This window comes from Arachis stenosperma, chromosome 8 (genome assembly GCF_014773155.1).
Source record: "Arachis stenosperma cultivar V10309 chromosome 8, arast.V10309.gnm1.PFL2, whole genome shotgun sequence".
Lineage (NCBI taxonomy): Eukaryota > Viridiplantae > Streptophyta > Magnoliopsida > Fabales > Fabaceae > Arachis > Arachis stenosperma.
The window spans coordinates 50,238,230-50,258,968 of record NC_080384.1 but is presented as its reverse complement, the minus strand read 5'-3'; the positions used below and the strand labels follow the sequence as shown (position 1 = coordinate 50,258,968).

Below are 20,739 nucleotides of genomic sequence, written 5' to 3'. Positions count from 1 at the left end.
TTCGAATTGATAGGTTATCAATATTTTGAAAAAGTCTCGTAATTAAATATTTTGTTAGTTTTTTTAATGCATGTAATAAAATATATTTTGTTTTATTTCTAAATTATTGATTTTTAGTAAATTTATTTAAATTATATCACAAAAAATATTTTATTCTATGCAAAATAATTTTAAAAAATGGATTAAAAGATGTTAGAAGTACTATCAAAATTTATAATGTCCTAGTGACTTTGGTAAATATATGCATGTACCCAAATTTTAAATAAAATACTCTGCATAGTTTATAATAATTTAAAAATTAAAAAATATATATTTTTACTTACCTAAGTCACCGGAACATTAAAAAATTTTACAGTATTCATAACATCTTTTTAAGTCATTTTTTTTAAATGGCTTTGCATGAAATGAAATAATTTTTTTAATTTTTAAATTATTAATTATGTAAAAGAGTATTATTATATTTGAAATTTGAGTAAATATAGCTTTTAATAATTTTTTTAATAAATTTATTTAAATTATACTACAAAAAAGATTTTATTCCATGTAAAATAATTTTAAAAAATGATTTAAAAAATATTAGAGGTGCTGTAAAAGTAACCGCTGATGCATAGTAATACTTGTAATTCGAACGAGGTTGATTCGAATTCTTTTTACAGGCAAAACATGAGTAATTCGAAACACTTGTTTCGAGTTACTATGGGCATCAAAACATTAGTAGTTCGAAGCTACCCAAGTCGAATTAGTGTCTTAGTGTGCGTGTGTGAGTGTGCGTCTGTGTAATTTGAATTGGTGTGATTCGAATTACTCTAAATGTTTAATTCGAATTTCCCTAATTCGAACAAAATGTACTTATGGTTGATTTATATATCAATTTTTAATTTAGCTGATTTGTGAAATTTGGTATGGCTTTGGCTTATATGCTCGTTTTATCCTAAAATTAACTTTGTCATTTAATATTTATCTTATTCAAAATTTTAACTTTTTTTTTTTTTTTTTTTTTACATTACAATCATGATTCATGTCGTTGGTGTTTGCATCGTAAATTTGAAAAACGAATCAAATTGATTCGATTCAATCAGATTGATTATTAAATCGGTTTGATTTAAAATATAAAACTAGTTATAAATTAACCTATAAAAATTAGAAGATTTGATAAATTAATCAAAATAGTTTGATTTCTTTTAATAATTGACCGATTTTAAATAATAAAATAAATTTTTTTTAAAAGATATATTTTATACATAAATATATTATTTAATATATTCATTTTAATTTTATTGATTAAATATTTAACTTTATTGATTCGTTTTGATGTTCAAAACCTCAGAATGTGTTTATGTCCCCATCTCCCTCCAAGAGTTGTATTTGTATTTGTATTTTTTTTTAAATTTTTTTTATTTATTGACCTTAGAAGGTTGGCTTCTTCATTGGATATTACCCTCCCACTCTAAAAAGGGACACCACAAAATGAAAACACAACCACACGTAATTGTCCACACCCCACTTACCCACCACCATTATCATATCATCAACATTTGGTCCATCCCTATATTTGATTCCGTAATTCGTACAAACTACATACAAATTAATATATTATTTTATTCTTATATAATTTCTTAATATTACTTTATCAACCAAAATGTAAATCATGTGTTTTGAAAAAATTGTTCCATACACATTGGGCATGCATATAGGTCAAATAATAATGATGGGCATTGGTGCAATCTAGTTAATAAGCTCTCTAAGTAATTAATTAGGGTTTGAGTGTGATCTTGTGCATGAAAGGATCCTAATAAACCACCAAAAAGATAAGATGACGGATTAGTTCAACTTAATCATATTGATGAGTTTATTGAGTTCTAGAATTCAAAAGAAAAAAATTTATATCCTCCAAAGTAATCTTATTATTAATTATTACTCTAGTCGAATATCATTATTTTTAAGAAAAGATAGAATTTAATTTTAATATACCGTATAAAATATTTTATACGAATATAAAATTATATTATTTTTATGATCATTCAGGTATTTACACCGTCACTAATAAAAATAGTTATTTTTAAATTATTTTATACTAACAATGTATTAAAATTAAATTAAAAAAAGATATCCTAAATCATAGAAGATAAAATAAAAGACTAACATACAGTCAGTTTGAATTGATTTTTGAAAAAATACTTAGTTTTTTCATGTTTTTAAAAAAAAATTTGACAGACAAAAATTAATTTATATTTAGATGGACTTTTTAAAAAAAATTTTCAAGTATTAAAATATCTTTTACTTTTACTTTTTTAAAAGCAATGTATTATTAGTTTTAAAAAAAAAAACAAATAATTTATTTTTTTAAATAAATTTAAAAAAAAACGTATCTAAATAAATTTTAAATTGAATAAAAATACTTTATTTTAATATTTTTTAAGAAAACTATTTTTTTAAATAACTCAAAAAAGTCCATCCAAACTAACACTAATTTAACTAATTCAAATTACTTTTGGGTTTGAGTTTTAAAATTCAAAAAGAAAATTTTTTTATCCTCCAAATAATCTTATTACTCTACTCGAATACAGGAAGATTTTCAATTAAAGCTAAGAAACATATATTTAATTTTGAACCAAAAATAAAATCTCTATTTTAATACACGAATTTTTTATTTAAATGTTCACTACTATACAAAAAACTAATGGTCAAATAAATTTGAAAATAGTAAGCTTTTTTCCCCCCGTTTACAAGACTTAAAATTATTTATCTTTCTTTTTCAACGGCCAACTATTGAATCAACCAAATAACATATTTTAAATTTAAATATGAAATATAAAAGAATTTGTATCTATATCTTATATTCACCAATATATGTGTCCCTAGCTAGCTACTATTGAATCCAAATTATGCTATATATATTAAGGTCCTCTCCTATGCTTTCTCAACTCTCACTTCATTCACCAAAACACCACACACCCATTCAAGAACTCAACCATATCTTTATATATAATCATGCAAGAGGATCACAATAAGAAGATGAAAGTGAAGAAGGGTTGGCTTGCGGTTCAAGTTGGATTAGAAGATGAAAGTAGTGAAGAAGGTTCAACACCTCAAAGATTTGTCATACCTATTTCATACCTTTACCATCCACTATTTAAGAGACTTCTAGACAAAGCTTATGAGGTTTATGGCTATCATACCGATGGTCCACTCAAGCTACCGTGTTCCGTCGACGACTTCCTTCATCTACGGTGGCGAATCGAGAAAGAATCTAATCATCATGGTGCTGCTAGTCACCATAACCATCATAGCCACCATAATCATCGCCTTCCTCATGCTTTGTATAATTTTCACTCTTGTTAATTCTAAACATGCTCTAATTTTACATGGGTCTAGCTTCTTCTTTTTTTTTTTTGTTACTTTCTTTTAGGTGCTTAATTATTACCATATATTAGGGATATAATATATGGTACTTACTAGGAAATTGAGGCCACTCTGTATTTTATTGTGCAGAGGGATACCTTATGATGAGAAATTAATGATATGATACTATATATGCCAGAAACTGTGTCATGTTCTTAATTGGCAGTGTTCAATTCTACATGGATCTGATTTAATTTGTTCCCAGTTAAATTTAATTTTTCCAATCATATAGAAGAAAATACATTTTTTTCATATATTTAATAAAAAAATAGCTGTAATTTCAGGAGAAAAAAAAGAAATTAAGGTACTTTTTGCTGTCATTTATATTTTTAAAAAATTTTCAAATGTTTTTGGAATGATGGTGTTTCAATAATTTTAATAATTGATTTTTATCTGAGGTTAAGGTTTCAATTTAGGAAAAGTATAAATGGCATAAAAATATTTTGAAAAAACTGAAAGAAAATATTAAATTAGCGTTGAAGTTGGAGTTAGATATCGTTCGATTTTGTCACGATGATTATTGAGTCTGTAATAATTGAGAGAGTCCATCTCAAGTTAAACTTCGTAAAATTTGGCTACGAAAATGCAAGATATTGCGAGTAGTTACCACAATTATTATAAAAATTTACTATTATTTCTTGTTCGTGGTATCTTCCTATTAGATATTTCTAGTAGTATATATATTTTTTATAATTAAAATTAACCGTTAAAACTATTAAAGTACTTATATGTTCCAGAAATATTTAAAGTTCTACTTATATTTTTTTCATATATGAAACTTCTTTAAGAGATTTATTCAGTTCAGCTTAAAGAAATCAAATTAGACTTTAGTGGCAGAGAATATTGTTAAGCAATGATTATTTGTGTGTTTAATTTTTCAATCATTCTCCGTATCTTCAGCATAAGCTAATCATTATATGGCTTGAAAGTTTGAGAGATAATTAGAAGCGACATGGTTCATTATTCATGTTCTAGTGTACATCAAATTCAAGCTACTGTGTCCTTTTTCTGTTCACTTTTGAAAAATGTCCATAAACAATGCTCATATTAAAATTTACCTTTTAAAGATATGGTATGGTTTACTTAATTATATTTATTATATCACAAAGTTAAAGTATCTAGGTAAAAAGAACCGTATGAAAAGTACAATTATATTAGAAATATGAATGGCAGTTTATGATGCAACTTGAATTCTAGAATTTCTTTTTGGCCCAATCTATCATATCTTATTAATTATCGCAGCATATTGCAGTTTTAAATGCAAGTTATTAATTTTTTTTTTTAAAGGTTAGAGTTTAGATAAAAGAAAAGTACGCTGTGAAATGCAGAAAAGACACCTCCATCCCATGAATTATTATTAAGTAACATAATAATCCATTTACAAACATTAAAATAGATGGAGTTTATTTGGACACTATTTTTAAAAAGATTTCTTACAAAAGTAAAAATAATTTTATATTTAAATATTTTATGTAAAAAAAAATTATTAATTTTTTTAGATAAAATAAGATAAAAATAATTTTTTATTTATTTATATGTGAAAAATATTTTTTTAAAAATTTTTTTTTAAAAAAGGTATAAATTGTAACTTCTCAAAAAAAATATTTTTTTATTTTTTTAGTAATTTTATTTTTACTATTAAAAATTTATCAAATATACTAATAAATAAAAAATATTATTTTTTTATTAAAAAATTTAATTTTTTTTATCGATTTAATGGTTTTCAAATAAGCATATAAAACCCCAAATCTTGAAAATGCAAGTTATAAGTTACTAGTGCTTTAATAGATATTAATATACCTAGGAAAAGTACAGGGTACCAACATATTATTTACCAACTTATTACCAACAATAATTAATTATTATATTTTAAACACATATTTAAAGAGACATATCCAAAAAATATATCTATAAAAACACTTCTATTAAACACAGTCATAAAAAATACATTTTTATTAGAAACATCTACAAAGACACTTCCATTAAACACGGTTATAAATAAGAATTGGCAGAAATTGGCAGAAATACTGTTAGTAACGTAGCGGGATTGATATACCTATTAATCTACCTTTTTATAAATTAAATATGAATAATAAAAATAAGAGAAAGTATAAGGAGACAACAAAGATATTGTACAATGCATACAATGGGGTTAATTTAAAATTTAAAATATTTGATAGGTAATTAATTAATTTTAAATTATAGGCAACTAATTAATTTTGAATAGTTTTTAATTTGAAATTTAAATCAAATATTAGGATTACCGTCGGTTTTGAAAACAAATAAACTACCTCCCTCTCTTACTTCTCTCTCAATACGGTTTGTCAGCGTTCTATGCCTTTTTCATGGAGTCTCGCCGATACACTAACGCCACGGTCACCAGCCACTATCGAAAATCGCACCGACACTGTTTCGACTGGCGCCGTTGCCGCACAGGCCACCACCAAGGGAGGACACACATATTGTGTGGGTCAAACTAACGGCACCGCAGCAACCCGGATGTCCAGCACCTCCGTCGCAGCCGGTGTGTGTCTTCTTCCCGATACCGTCCTCACCTTCTCCCGATGCGCCTTCACTTTCTCCCATTTCTTCAAATCTCTTCTCACCGATAATACCACCATGCTCTTTTTCTTCGAATCCAAGCATGGTTAGCTTCTTTCATGATTTGAGCCCTATGCTTCACAATAGTGCCGCTTTTGTCATGACTAATCCTTCAAAATTATGTTTTACCACAATAATAGTTTCTTCTGTTTATTCATCTTCCTCTTCTATTTTAATGGTCAATTTAGGATACTCATTTTAGTAGGTATGCGGATGGTTATTTTATTTTTATGTAGATAATTATTTTGATTGGATTGGGTTTAGTTATATATAATTAAAAAATGTTAGATATTCAATTCATTAGGTATGCGAATGATTATTTTTGTTCTTAAGTGGATGGTTATTTTTATTAAGGGTGAGTGGCGTGTGGCAAGCCAAGTAGCAACGGTGAAATGGGATGATTATTGATAAAGGTGGGGTGGCCGCCGGTTGAAAAAAAAGAGAGTATCGGAGGATTTATTTTTTTGAAATAACTAACGGGATTTTCTTAAAAATTTGAAATTTGAAATTATAAAATTTGAAATTTGATGTGAAATAATTGAATAAGAGTTTTTAAATTTATTATTTCGTAGATAATTTTCATTTTAAATTCATATTGAGCTAAATAAGTAGCTTATTGTACACATTGTACAAATACCCCATTAGCTCTCCAACAAAATTCTAAAAATAAATTTAAAATTAATTAACACGCTAAGTATTTTACACTAAAGCCAAAAGGTTAGTCTTTTCCACTCCCAATGCCCTAAGCTCAAACCCTTAATTTACCAAGTATTAACTAAATTTAAATTTTAATTACGTTAATATAATTTTTCAGTGAATCTATTGTTTGGATTTTACCCATTTTGGGCTCTTTCTAACCCTAACAAGCTTATTATATTTCAATCACGTGAGATTAAATAATGACCTGTCTACTTATTTATCTATCTGTCAAACACAAAAACTTTACCCCAACACCACTAAATTTGAAGATCACTTATTTATATTATTACCAATTGACCATATGTCTTAGCAACTCATACAAAATTAATTATTAGAAATCTTGTAAAAGTGAGAAATGATTAAACTAATGCTGAATTCTTTGTATAGTATGTATTCACGTATTTAGGTAGGTATGGTGTGAGTTGTGACAACGGATATGTATATAGTGGAAGTGTTTGTTGTGTGTTGAGGTATCATACAAATAAGTGAGAGCCAGCGCATGCACTTATATTGATAATTGCACTGGCTAAAAACTTGGTATTTGTTTGTTAATAATGTTTCTACATAACACAACAAGAAGTAATGTTGTTTAGGCTGTACTTGTACGGAATACAAAAATAGAAACATAAAAATATAAAATGGAAAAGTCTAGAGTACCAGTAACTTTTGTGTTTTCTGGTCAATACTTAACCATCAAAAGAAAAGTGAGTGAATTCTCACCATTGAATATAATCTTATACCATTAAAAATACTATTGATAGTCAATTGATGATTACAAAATATCAAAGTTGCTGGCCCTAACATTCTTCATATAAAATTATATTTGATAAATAAGATATAGATAAAAATATTGTGTTTAAAAATATTAAATTAATATATTTTATATTTATTTTAACAGAATAACACAAAAATATTAATAAAAGATATAATTTATTTTTTATTTTATTTTTTTTATTATTCATATCAATTTTTTTAAAATATAATTTTTATTATTATATTTTTTTCAAAATTTTTAAATAAAAAAAATAAATTAGACTTTTATAATTTATTTTACTTTTTTATCAAACAAAATATAAAACATTAATTTTTATATCTTTATTTTTTGTGTCTTATTCTCAGTATCTTGTCTTATCATATTATATTCTCATAACTAAACACAACTTTATAATATACATGATCCAGTTACTGAACCAATCGATTCAATCACTTGAATTAAAAATTGACTTAGAAATTAGTTTGATTCAAGATAAAATTGTTAATAAATCGGTTAAAAATTGAAGAGTTATTTTAAAATAATTTATTTAAAAAAATATATTTTATATAGATATATTATTTTATTATATTTATTTTAACTTCAAATAAATCTCAATTGAAGTTCAAAATTTTTAAATTTATTGATTTAATGATGGATTTGATTTTCATAGTCTTGGTAGTATCTTCTTTAAGGAACATTCCAACTCCTAACCGCAGCAAAACGAATCCCTCTGTTTATGCGAATTGTGATGATATGATCTTCTTCCACTTTCAATCAACACTCTTTCTATCTGTTTCTAGCTGTACGACACTACTATACTTTGATGATGAGGAGATTCTCCATTATTTCGTTACTGTTTAGGATATACTTTCACTTTTTTTTTCGTACATATATATAGTATTCATAATATTTTCTTGTCTGATAAATTGATAATATTATTATTTGGGACAAATACACTAATCTCTCTTGAATATTAGTAAAATTCATTGTGACAATGAAAAATATATTTGTTTAAATTACACTCACTTCACATCATATGCATCTAATTTTTGTCAGAATATTATTTCTCTTCAAACTTTAAACTTATAAAAGAGTATAATATAAATAATTATATTTTTAATATTTTTTAAATATTTTTTTAATTTATTTAAATTTTTACATAAACCTTTTTTTTATCTTATGCTATTTTTGTTTTCTCTTTTAATATCATAATAATACTTTTCTTTCTCACATAAACAAATAACTACTAAGATGTCTTTAAACAAAAATGGCATTGTAAACCGTTACATTAAAATATCCAACTAAACAAAAATATTATATATGTAAACAGACAATTATCTATTAAATTAATTATTGTGTATTTGAGTTATATATACATGTGGTATTTTATATTTTAATTTATATTTTGTATTCTAACATAAATATGTTTAAATCTAAGAATCTAAAGTATATTTTTTTGCTTCAGATATATTATTTTTTAGTCATATTTTAAGAACATATAATAAAAATAAAATTGGACATATACGTGATCCTATTTCAGTATGTTTAAATGTATTTAAAATTTTTCTATTAAAATATAATTAAACATTAAAAAACATAAGTATTAGATGAGTATCAAATGACCGATAAAAAATGTGTTTAATATGCAATTAGATAACAAAATGTCTTTATTGTATAACCCTAAGGCAATTAGTAAAAAGTTTAAAAAATATTTTTTTTTGACCATTTGTTTAAAAAACAAAACGTCTATCTATAATTTAAAATCTTTTAATTGATTTCTAATAATTTAAGTAACTAATTCAAACAAACTCTATAAATAGTGATATACTGATTTATCAAAACTGTTTAAATCAATTATTTAAATAACTAAAAATCGATTAAAAATTTTTCATTTGTGAAAAAACGCTTTGACTTTTGACTAAATAGTCAAGGGTCGAAAAAATGTATTTACTCTTTTTATAAGATCAAATTGGTTTTTTTTTTGGTCTAAAGATCAAATTGGTTCTTAATTAAATAAACAGAGACATTAGTGCGAGTTATGGGTAGAATTAGATTTTACAAAATTGTTAGGGCTAATGTATGGTCCTCTAAGATACGTTATAGGATTCACTGATTAGTACTCACAAAGTTAGTTCTATCTTCTGTGATAGATGCTAGATGGTGGTGAACTAGTGATTTATTCTTATTATTTATTTGATCAACAGGTAAATTAATTTTGAAAAAGTATAGGTGAATAATGAAAATATTAAACAATGTAAATAATAGATATATTGAATGTTCATTTTACTAGTGTACGGATAATTATTTTAATATTAAAATTTAAAAGATTAATTTAAAAGTGTAGTGTATTTTTATTTAATTGGTAGTTATTTATATTGTTCAATAAAATCATTGTCCCTAGTATTTCCGTTAATTTTTAGTAATGACTCAAAAGTCAAACCTACTACTAGCTATAAAAAACAGAGACTCAAACCTACTTTTTTCTTTCCCTATTTTTTGAGTCTAATTTTTGGGTCATGGTCTTTTTTTTTTTGTCTGAATGACTCAAACCTAAGTTTGGTAGTCTAGTGGTAGAGCCTTTGCAGCCCATAATATTAGTGGATTAGGCCTAAAGTATATGATACTAATCATATGTTGAAATTTTATTGATGTTAATATATAAACTCACTTTTTTCAATGTTTTTAATGTCACTTTTAATTATATAAATCATTTTAGATCATTCTTGTATTAATAATTAATAATAATATTATTTTTCTAAACTCGTTTAAAAAAATAAGTAAAGAATAAGGTTAACATGTCAGTATATTTTGTATTTAAATGTGTTTAATTTTTTTTTATTATGACATAGTTAGATAAAAAGAGATATGCATTGGACATGTGTCGAGTATATCATATTCAGACTATATCTACGTATATAAATACAATAATTGAATAAAATGTTTATGTATTTCGTAGATTAAATTATTTATTTATTATATTCCTACTTAAACTAATTCACAATCTCATCTAATCAACAAATACTCTTTAATCTTTTAAGCACATTGATTGAACTCTCAATTATCAACTTCTTGATAATTTAAGTATCCCAATTTACAAAATCTCATCATGATATTAACAATTTTGGATAATAAATTAAGGAGCACATCAAAATTATTTAGGTGGTCAAAATATTTTTACCTAATAACGAAGGAGATTTGTTTGGGGTTCACTATACTCAATACTTGTTTAGATACCATTAATATAAGTTGATAGAAAAAATAATTTTTTAATAAAAAATATTTTTTTATTTTTTAATATATTTAATAAAATTTTAATAATAAAAATTAAAACACTAAAAAAATAAAAAATATCTTTTTAAAAAATTATAATTTATATCTTTTTCTAAAAAATTAAAAAAAAAAAGATATTTTTACATAATAAATAAACAAAAAATATTTTTATATTATTATATTTAAATATAATTAATAAATAAATAATTTTTTTACATAAAATATCTAAATATAAAATTATTTTTATTTTTTTATAAGATCTTTTTCAAAAAATATATTTTCTTTAACAACTCACCATATCAAATCTTCAAGAAGGTCAAATGAGGAGAAATAGTTTTCAGTTTTTGGTCAGGGTCCAACCCAGCCAAGGTGATGCAGTTTTTTTTTTTTAAAAACATAGTGTTCCCATGACCAAAAACACGAATTTTTCTAACCAAAATCAAAAGAGATTTTGTTAACCGTACCAAAAAGATAGATAGAGATTTTGTTTAGAACCTTTATAAAGATAAAAATTTAATTTCTTACCCCTTCTTTTATGATAAAGAATTATCGTTATTCGTTACCATAAAAAGAAAAGCTGCAAATATTGTAACTGTTAACTGGGAAAACAAAAAGGGCAACCTATTTTCACTATTTATGTTCCGCGCGCTTCAAAGAGGAAGAGAAAGAGGCATTGAATGCACACAAAAACAAAAACCCTCCAAATCCAAACACAAAACTTAATCATTTATAATAATTGAATCTCTCTCTCTCTCTCTCTCTCTCTCTCTACACTCGAGTTCGTTATTCTCTCTGCTCGTATCGTAAGTAATTCCTCTTTCGCTCAAATTCATCGCAATTTCACTACCTATTTTCCATTTACATGTGTGTTTTTATATGTCACGCTGAAGCAACTTTTTTTTTTTGTTTTGCTTGAATAGTTTTTGGTTAGGTTTCCAGGGAAGAATGGAATCGGCCGAGCAGGGTAATCACTTCATTTAATTTTTCAAGCTTTTTTTTCCTTTTCTTTTTTCTTATGTCTGTTGAATAAATTAATTAATCAAAATGACCTGTATATATATATACCCTCTGGGATTTGAATTTAGTGAAAAATCCGTGAATCATTATGCGTGTGTGTGTGTTGATGAAATTGACTAAAATTAAAGTGGATTATTAGAGTGTTGTTAGTAATTGGGTCACCGCCACAAAATTTGTGTCCCCTTTAGCTTCACTCTTTAGAAGGACAAAATGTACAGAGAATTTACTGTTTTGTATACATGTTTCCAGCTCCAATTGCATTTTTTTTGTATGTTTCTGTCTTTATATTTGTGTGATGTATCAAGTACCAAACACATCCTTAAGGTGCCTTTTTAGGGTCCTAGAAGGGTATACATTGAGTTTGCCATTCTTTCAATTTCAGATAGGTTATAGGGAAGCACACAATTTGGTTCGCTCTGTTTCTAAAAAATTGAACTGTGGGCTCCTTTATCCCACTCTTAAGAGGGATTTGAGAGGTTGACACACATTAGGCCTGGGATGCTATGACTTGGGGTGGTGGAATCCTGATGCTGTTGCAACCTAGAGGTGCTGCAGTCAATCAATTATTGGAAATTATGACTTTGAAACGTGTTTTATTTTTTTTGTTATGGCTGTATTTGCCATTACAAAATTTAGTTACCTCGAACCAGTAATATTTAAGCCTTGTTCTATGCTGTCCACTGTAGTGATTCTGTTTCTGTTGAGATTCTATTGACAGTAAACGTAAGAAAATCACTTTCCAAGGAAAATTAAATATAAGCAACAACTCAGACCTCCTGTTATCGGATGCCTGGAGTTGTTGAGGCCAGATCACTTCTGAAATAAACAGGCCTTAAGTCATTAAGATCGAACAGCTCTGGTAAAACCTAAATACCTAATGAAAATTGTTTGAAATCCAAAGACCATAGGCAAGGCCAGTTTGGTATTATAGGCAATAACCAATCCTTGGTAATATGGTACAACCAGTGACCGCTTCTTAAGCGTTTTTGGTGGGAGCAAGATGAGCTGAATTTGATGGTTTGGGCTTGGCCATATTTGGTGGCCATTATAAGATGGAAGGAAATTTGTCGCTTTTTTATTTTATGTGAAAATATTAAATCTTTCATTGTTGGTTTCATATTATTATTGGTGATAATTTTGAAAGTTCATCAAGTATGAAGTCAATATTTTCCATTCTATAGTCTTCCAAACAATGTTTCATGAGAAAAAAGGATTTTAGGGATTCCTATTGTTGTTGTTGGTAACGGTGGCAGTGCTGGTGTTCTAAATGGAAATTTACTGCATTAATTTTTGAAGTAGTAACATAATTCATTGTTACCCTGCCAGACCTTCTAAAGACAGCAAAGAGGCTCGAGTTAGAGAAATTAGCAGCAATCACGTTCTCTCCTGCATCTCTTGCTGGTCTAGAGGAACTCCTTCATGATACCTACATTAAACAGATCCCAGAACCAATTGATTACCACAATAGAGTAGATCTAGTTCGCATATTCAATGTGATGGCTCGGGAAATTTATGGTAACTATTTGTTCATTGCTTCCTTCTTTGGCAATTTTTATGGATATTTTGTAGGAGTTTCACAGCATGACTGTATTGCCACATGAATGGATGTAATGCTATTAATTATTTAATCCTTCTTTAATTTAAGTATTAATTCTTTTCACAATTGTGGAATTGAGTACTATTTTACTCTTTTTATTAAAGAAGCAACCTAGGAAAAACAAGTAATTCTTCATATAGGCCATTGAATCTAAACCTTCATGATTCTTTTGCCATTTTGATTCATTTTAACTCATTCATTCTTTCGTTGCTTTCTGATTTTTTATTCTAAGGATATTATTTTGGGAAGGAAGCATCTTTTGCATTTAAATCTAATAGTTTCAATGTTAAGAGATTTGTGAAAACGCCATTTCTTGTATGTCAAACATTTCACAAATTAAATGCTATTATCCGAGACGGATAATCCCCTAATTCCAAAAACAGAAAAAAATTACCATAATTCAAATTAATATGACCTTCTTCTAGTTCTTGGTATGCTTTCCTTATTCTTTCTTCTGTTATTTGTTGATTCAATGTTGGTTAGTTTCTAGTCTTTTTATGTCTTCTTTTTATTGTTTGTTCCCTTTCTTTCAGGAAAAGGTAATAGCTCCCCTGTTGTGGAAGAATATGGATCATTTGTAATGGATATATTCAATAAAAAAAGTGATCTGGACTTGTCTATCAATTTCAACAATTCAACTGAAGTTGGTCGTCAGAGGAAGATTTCAACCCTTCGAAAATTCAATAAGAAACTATGCTCAATCCAAAGTATATTTCTAATGTTAGCATAATGTCCTTTTTTATTATTTGCATTTGTTAGGAGGAAAGTTCTGCATTCGACATTTCCACAAAATTAAGCTAATTCTGGAATTCTATTCAAATGTTAGAAATGAATTTATAGCTTTCTATATAATTTAGCTTAAAACTAGGTCTGATTTTTTGCACTTTGGCTTGACTTGAATCTGATTCATTACAGTCTAATGTAACGAACATTGCATTCATTTTTGCTGAATGAAAATGGTATAAATTGCATGATCTGATATAGTTGAAAATGATTCTCACATCTTGAACTTGATTAGTTCTTTCTTTTTACTAGTTTAAATATGATGAATTTAACATCTTTGATGATATTGTTGGAAATATAACTCTCAAACTTTTGTGTTGTAGGAAGAGGGCATATTACCAGTGTACAGCTTATCATGACTGCCAAGGTGCCAATTATTAAACTTACTGATAGGGGTACAGGTATCGAATGTGATTTATCAGTTGAGAATAGGGATGGCATTGCAAAATCCCGTATTATCCATTCAATTTCTGCCATAGATGAAAGATTTCGGAAGCTATGTTTTCTGGTAATTCAACATATGCCCCTTTTTTTTTTCTTTTTCCTTTTTTTTTGTTCCTTTGGGGGGGGGGGGGGTGATAATATCGAATTGTACCATTGTGATGCATGTTTTATTTTAATATTTAATTATTATTTAATTACGCTACTGGTGTTTACCAAGTTTGATTTAATGTCATTTAAGACTAATTTGAAATGGAAACAATAAAAAGGACAGCCAAGCCAATGGACAAGCATTATGCAGGGTATGGGGGAAGGGCTACACCCAAAGATGTAATTATTATTGAAATGAAAGCAATATGAAGGGAATTACTATTGGAATAAAGAATTGAGATAAATCACCTAATACCCTAGTTAAATACAGGACTGGATTTGTTTTGAGCATGGTGAATTGACAGTGACGAGATGTCTATGACCATCTGAAAATGGACTACCAGAATTTTATTTTTTCTGCTTTGGAGTTCCAAAGTGAAATGGAAAGACTTAATTGTATAACCAGGTCTTTCGGAAGTTACCATAACTGTCAGTAAACACTTGAATGGCTTTTCTTTCAGTAAAACATGAATTTCACCAACCTTTCTTCGCTGTTGGGCTAGCTTGCACTTCACTAGATTTGCTTTAATTCTGATTTCTGACTGATGAACTTACTGGCCAGTATACTGCTTTTATAACAGTTTTGAAAATGCTTTCATGCTAATGTGATTTTACTATTGTAGGCGAAATCCTGGGCTCAAGCACAGAATATCAACAGTTCTAAAGACCGGACGCTGAATTCTTTATCTATTGTATCGCTTGTTGCTTTTCATTTGCAGGTAGTAAACATTTTTAAATATTTGTTTTAAGTACTTATCCCTTTTTGAAGCATTACTTTACTTTCTAGTAATAAAGCTGGGATTTGAGTTTGCTTGGAATGTCAATAGAGTCAATACTTTCTTCAATTGATTCATATTTGGTTATTCATTTCCATCCCTTGTGTAGTGATGGATGTATGTCCATTGAAAGATTTTACCTGTAGCTAAGTGTTTTCTTGATTCCTCTCATATTAGTGGCATTTCACTTGATAATTATATCACTATAGGCTGAAGCTCTAGGAAAACCTAACACCCTATAATTGGTGTATTCATAATAATAAACCCATGCTTCTGGGATTAGGTTGCTGCTAATTTCATAAGAGATTAAGAGATCTTTTGAGTCTACTTTATAATTAAAAGCTGATAAACAAAAAGACGTAAATTTGTACCCCCCCTCCCTCTTTTCTTTTGCTACTAAACTTCCAATCTTCTAAAAAGAAAAAAAAAAGAAAAGAAGGGAAAAAAAACATCTATAGAAGATGGTAAAGTTGTTCAAACATCAGAATATTCTCTCAAATGTTTTTGAAAAGCACATGTGCAAGTAATATTACAACATAACTATTCATTTCTGAAGATGTGCTAGAAGAACATGGTAGGAACAAGTATTTTGACATTACTTTGTGGCTTTAAATGTTAACAAATGCATAATTTTCTCAGAGGGCCCTAGTGATACATTTTCTGTGTATTTTTTCACATTGTTTCTCTTTATTGCAATGCAGACGTGCAACCCTCCTATACTACCTCCATTCTCTGCGTTACTTAAAGGTACAATTTATATCAACAGGTTATTTATTTATTTATTTATTTTTGTGTGTGCGCATTGTGTTGCATTTGTTAAACACTAAACAGTGGAACCTATTTGTATAATCAAGTTCTAACTCTAGCTATATAGTATTACAATTCCACCCTAATAAAACAACTATTACCAAAAGACAATAAGAACCCCAAAGCTCCAAGAGTCTTAAGATTCCAACACTTTTAGTTTCCTGGATGGACTCTTGTAAACTTTCTTTGACATTTGTACTTGTATGTTTCAGAGGGAGCTGATCCTGAATCTGTTACTAGAGCTGTTAAAAATTATGCCAACTATGGGAAAAAGAACAGTGATTCATTGGCTAAGCTTTTCATTACTCTATTTGTCAAGGTAATGTCTTTCCTCCTATGTATAGAGAATTATATTCACTAATACTTTTTCCCTTCGAAATAATAGTTACTTTCCATGTACCCAAAATAAATGGGCAGCAATGTTGTTTTGTATAATAGAAGATTAATCAATCCAATACACACTAGTTTGTGATATTTTGAAGCTACTGTTTTCCTCATTTTCCATCAAGTGTAATCTTTAGTTCTTGAAATGACAATAGAGATCAAATCTTTTGTGACATAATATTTATTAGGACGGTGACTCTTTTATGTTTGTTGCTAGTGTAAAGCAAGGGATATCTTGTAGAAGCCCTCTCATGTGATCACCAACCCCATGCTTTGTTTTCACCATCTTTTGGTGTTAGAAATCAGGATAGAATCATATCATAGCAAAGAGTATCAAATATGATCTCTTAGAATTAGCATTGGTATTTATTGCTATTTTCTTGTTAATATTAGGGTTTAGGGTTTAGGCTTTGTTTCTGTTTGTTTCTTGTTAGTATTAGGGATTTACTATTGAGAATCAAATTGATTTCAAGTGTTCTTTAAAGTACGAAATGTGAAATAGGAAGTTGTTTCAATCTCATGCAATTGTTATGATTTGTTAGTTTCATTCATATTGCAGCTAGCATCAGTTGAACAACTTTGGCAGAATGGTTTATGCATAAGCTTATATGAAGGATCATGGATTTTAAAATCTTGGGGTCGTAAATCATATTCAATAAGTGTAATCCACTTCACTTCTATTTCCCTTTTTTTTAATTTGAAAATTAGCTTATGATGTTTTTGCTCATGATGCTATTTTGTTCAACAGATTGAGGATTTCACAGATCCTTCTCAAAATTTTTCAAGAGCAGTTGGACCTGAAGAAGTAAATACGATATATGGATGTATCCATAGATCTCTTAACTTCATTTTGAGGTTTCTGGATGGCCAGATGCAGGGCAAGGAATTGATGCCTCTTTTGTTTGAGAGACATACTCTTTCTACTTTCGGAGTTGAGGGTATTAGGACTATGAATGAGAATGAGAATAACCTTCCAACTCCAGAAGATGCTTTCCCATCCAAAAGGAGGCGCTTAGAGGGAGGGGTGGTACAAAACCAGGTTGTGACTCAAGGTTCTCAGGGAACAGAACCAGGTAGTGGTGGGATGCAGCCTGGTAAAACTGCGTTTGATAATGCATCTGCATCTTTCACACATAGTACTGGGCATCATTGTTATGATCGAAGGTTAGTTCCTTCTCTTGATGATTATGGTTCTGTTGCAATATCTCATCAAAACACAGTTGCTCCTGTTGGAAATGGTGTAATTCATTCACCCCTTCCTTCAACAAGTCATAATCCACCCATACAACCTCAAAGTGTAAAATTCCTATCTTCTTCCAGAACATCTGATAAAAATTCAGTTGCTGTGATTGAAGATGGTATAAATTATTCGCCCTCTCCTTCAATAAGTCACGATCTACCCATACGATCTGGACGCATTCCCCCAGTAAATTTCCTAGCTTCTTTTGCAACATCTCATCAAAATGACGTTGCTTCAATAGGAAATGGTTTAATTCATTCACAACCTCCTCCAAGAAGTCGTGATCCACCCATACATTCTCAACGTATTCCCTCAGAAAATTTCATAGCTTCTGTTGTTAGAATGTCTCATCAAAAGGTTCATTTACCCCCTCCTTCGACAAGACATAGTCCATACAGAGCCGAGCATACTTTGCACAATCACAGGAGAATTTAGTTTCAACCTTCTCATGGAGGTTGTTTCTTGTACGTGTATACCTTGTCAAAATTCAAATTGCATTAGCAAATCACCCAATATAGACAACCAATTGTCTATTCTCTCTCTTCTCCCCATTGGTTCTGTCGAGCTAAAGCCTCCTTGGGTTTTGTTAATCAGAATGGGATTTAATTCCCATTTTCTTAGTGTGTAGTGGAACTTGTATTGCCAAAATAGAATCTTCACCTTCTACTGACAAAAGTTTGGTGTAGTGTTAAGCAAGCAGTATTTTCAGGATGACAAACAACATCCAAACCTTAGAGAAGGCAATTGTTGGGAGCATTTAGTGATGATAATCGAGTCTGATATCACACTGATGTCACAAGAGAAAGAAATTTCCCCTTCAATTGCATAAGGGCTCTCCCTGGTGATATAGCATCTGTTGTGTTATGGGTGAAAATGTCCTGACTTGGAAAACTAAGGATCAGAACCAACCAATAAACAGGTAAGGCATGTTTGGTTTGTGAAAACACTTTCTATTTTATTTTCAGTGTTTCCTATTTTTAAGATTTTGTGAAGGAAAAATAAAAACCAAGTAAAACAATGAAAATCTTGTTTCTTTTTTTTTTTTTCCTTTTAAGTTTTTCATTCACGAAATCCTAAAAGTGAAAAACACTGAAAATAGAAAGAAAAAAAAACCTAATTTTCCTGTAGTTTAACATGTCAAGAACGTAGAATCCACGGGTCAAATATTAAAGGATAACTCATTTTGTGATTAGCTAGTAGCAATATAGAGCAAGGTTGCATGCTGAAATTTTAACTCTGCGAAAGATGGAATACTGCACGTAGTACTATGGTCTGGTCTCTATTTAAAATTAGGCAATTCATTGTAACATGTATAGCCTGTGTTTTTGGCATAACTCTGAATTGAGGGATCCTCTTCCCTCCCTTTCCTTAAACTATTGGAGCCATTTTAATTTTGAAGTTATAAACTGCTGAATGCTGAATTCTAGTTTTTTATTTATTTATGTTAAATGTTGGATTGATGAATATTTATATACTCTGAAAATTTTTTATGAATTATTTCTCATGTGCCAAATATATGATTGAATGTTTAACAGCAAATAAACTGGGGGACTAGTTTAGCATCAGGTATAGCCTATATGGATGAGATGCTGCTTGTTTCTTGTCATGAGTCACAAGATCATATATGAGCTGTTATATTCATAATAAAAATATACTAATATTATTCTATTTATTTTTTTAATTTTTTATAATATATGTATAAATATATTTATCTTACCTATTTTAAATAATAAGCCATCTACCGTAGTGGTTTTATCTTCTATTTCACTCTATAATGTCAACACCTTTCAAGTATGGTTTGCATCTCATTGACTCAATGGACGGAACTCCAACTCAGTGAGTTATCAGTTATTGTACTAGGAGTAATGTGTTGTTAGATTTGTATCTGTGCAATAATTGATCTTCATACTAGTCCTAGGAGATTCATGACTTCGTGTCTTCCTTTTTTTTAACCTCTTGCTTGTCCTTTCATTTTGGTGTCAACTCTCGAATCAAAATTTTGCGAAAGTATTCGGGTCTCTTGTTGTGTTAAAGCTTTTCTCATATATTTGGTTTGTGATTTTGCATGATGTATGTCAATTTTTTTTCTTTCTCAGACAGCCCTTCTTGAAACTTCCATTTTCTTAGCCATTTGCATGACGGATTCCTGTTACCTAATTCCATAGCTTTCTCCTATCCAACTCTCTGATTTGCCAAACTCAAGAATTTGGAATCTTGATTCCTCAGGTTTACTTCTATAGATCTTATTTTCAATTCGTCTCCTTCACAAAAAAATTGAGAAGAATTGAAAATAAGATCTATAGAAGTAAACCCGAGGAATCAAGATTCCAAATTCTAACTCTCCTAAAAAAATTAAAACACTTGTTTAAACTGTTGTTCTTTACAGGATTAATACAAATCACATGCACTAAAAGTGTAGACCTCTCATCACTCTGTCCATGTTTATTATGTAGTTTGAATTCCAAATTGGGAGCTTTTCTTTTTCCACATTGCCCTATGGCAAGTTAAGCTTTAAAGTGTTTGCTTTTATGCTTTCAACACCTAAAAACACTTTAGATAGAGGTTAACCGAGAGGAAAGTCATTAAGCAACACTATAAAGCAATATAATTTTCCCATAAACCTCCATAGAATGGATTTTATGTTTACACCTCAAATGATTTATAAAGATGTAAGAAACTAAGAATTATAATTTTGTACAGGCATATGGTTTGGCCAATCTTTAGATAAAATCCTAATTAGGATTCATTTCTTTCTTCCTTTTTTAATATCTAAGCATTATACAAATTATTGATTTTCACTTTATTATCCTTAGATTTT

General features: G+C 28.6%; 2 protein-coding genes across 2 annotated transcripts; both read left to right on the top strand.

Moving 5' to 3' along the window:
- Positions 1 to 2,991: 2,991 nt before the first annotated feature.
- On the top strand, positions 2,992 to 3,342 carry LOC130946151 (auxin-induced protein 6B-like). Its single transcript, XM_057874827.1, has one exon. It carries the CDS (start codon positions 2,992 to 2,994, stop codon positions 3,340 to 3,342), a length of 351 nt encoding a protein of 116 aa, XP_057730810.1.
- A 7,971-nt stretch (positions 3,343 to 11,313) lies between these two features.
- LOC130944874 (protein HESO1-like) lies at positions 11,314 to 20,133 on the top strand. Its single transcript, XM_057873450.1, has 10 exons — positions 11,314 to 11,529; positions 11,647 to 11,690; positions 13,070 to 13,258; positions 13,874 to 14,047; positions 14,447 to 14,631; positions 15,338 to 15,433; positions 16,192 to 16,237; positions 16,510 to 16,616; positions 17,241 to 17,342; positions 17,430 to 20,133. Exons 2-10 carry the CDS (start codon positions 11,672 to 11,674, stop codon positions 18,354 to 18,356), a joined length of 1,845 nt encoding a protein of 614 aa, XP_057729433.1. The 5' UTR covers positions 11,314 to 11,529; positions 11,647 to 11,671; the 3' UTR covers positions 18,357 to 20,133.
- The last annotated feature ends 606 nt before the right edge of the window (positions 20,134 to 20,739 follow it).

Bases quoted from the DNA above. Each gene is read 5' to 3' on its own strand.
- LOC130946151 (XM_057874827.1), top strand. From the start codon at position 2,992: ATGCAAGAGGATCACAATAAGAAGATGAAAGTGAAGAAGGGTTGGCTT.
- LOC130944874 (XM_057873450.1), top strand. The intron at 13,259-13,873 runs GTAACTATTTGT...CCTTTCTTTCAG, and splicing joins GATGGCTCGGGAAATTTATG to GAAAAGGTAATAGCTCCCCT. The intron at 17,343-17,429 runs GTAATCCACTTC...TTTGTTCAACAG, and splicing joins GTAAATCATATTCAATAAGT to ATTGAGGATTTCACAGATCC.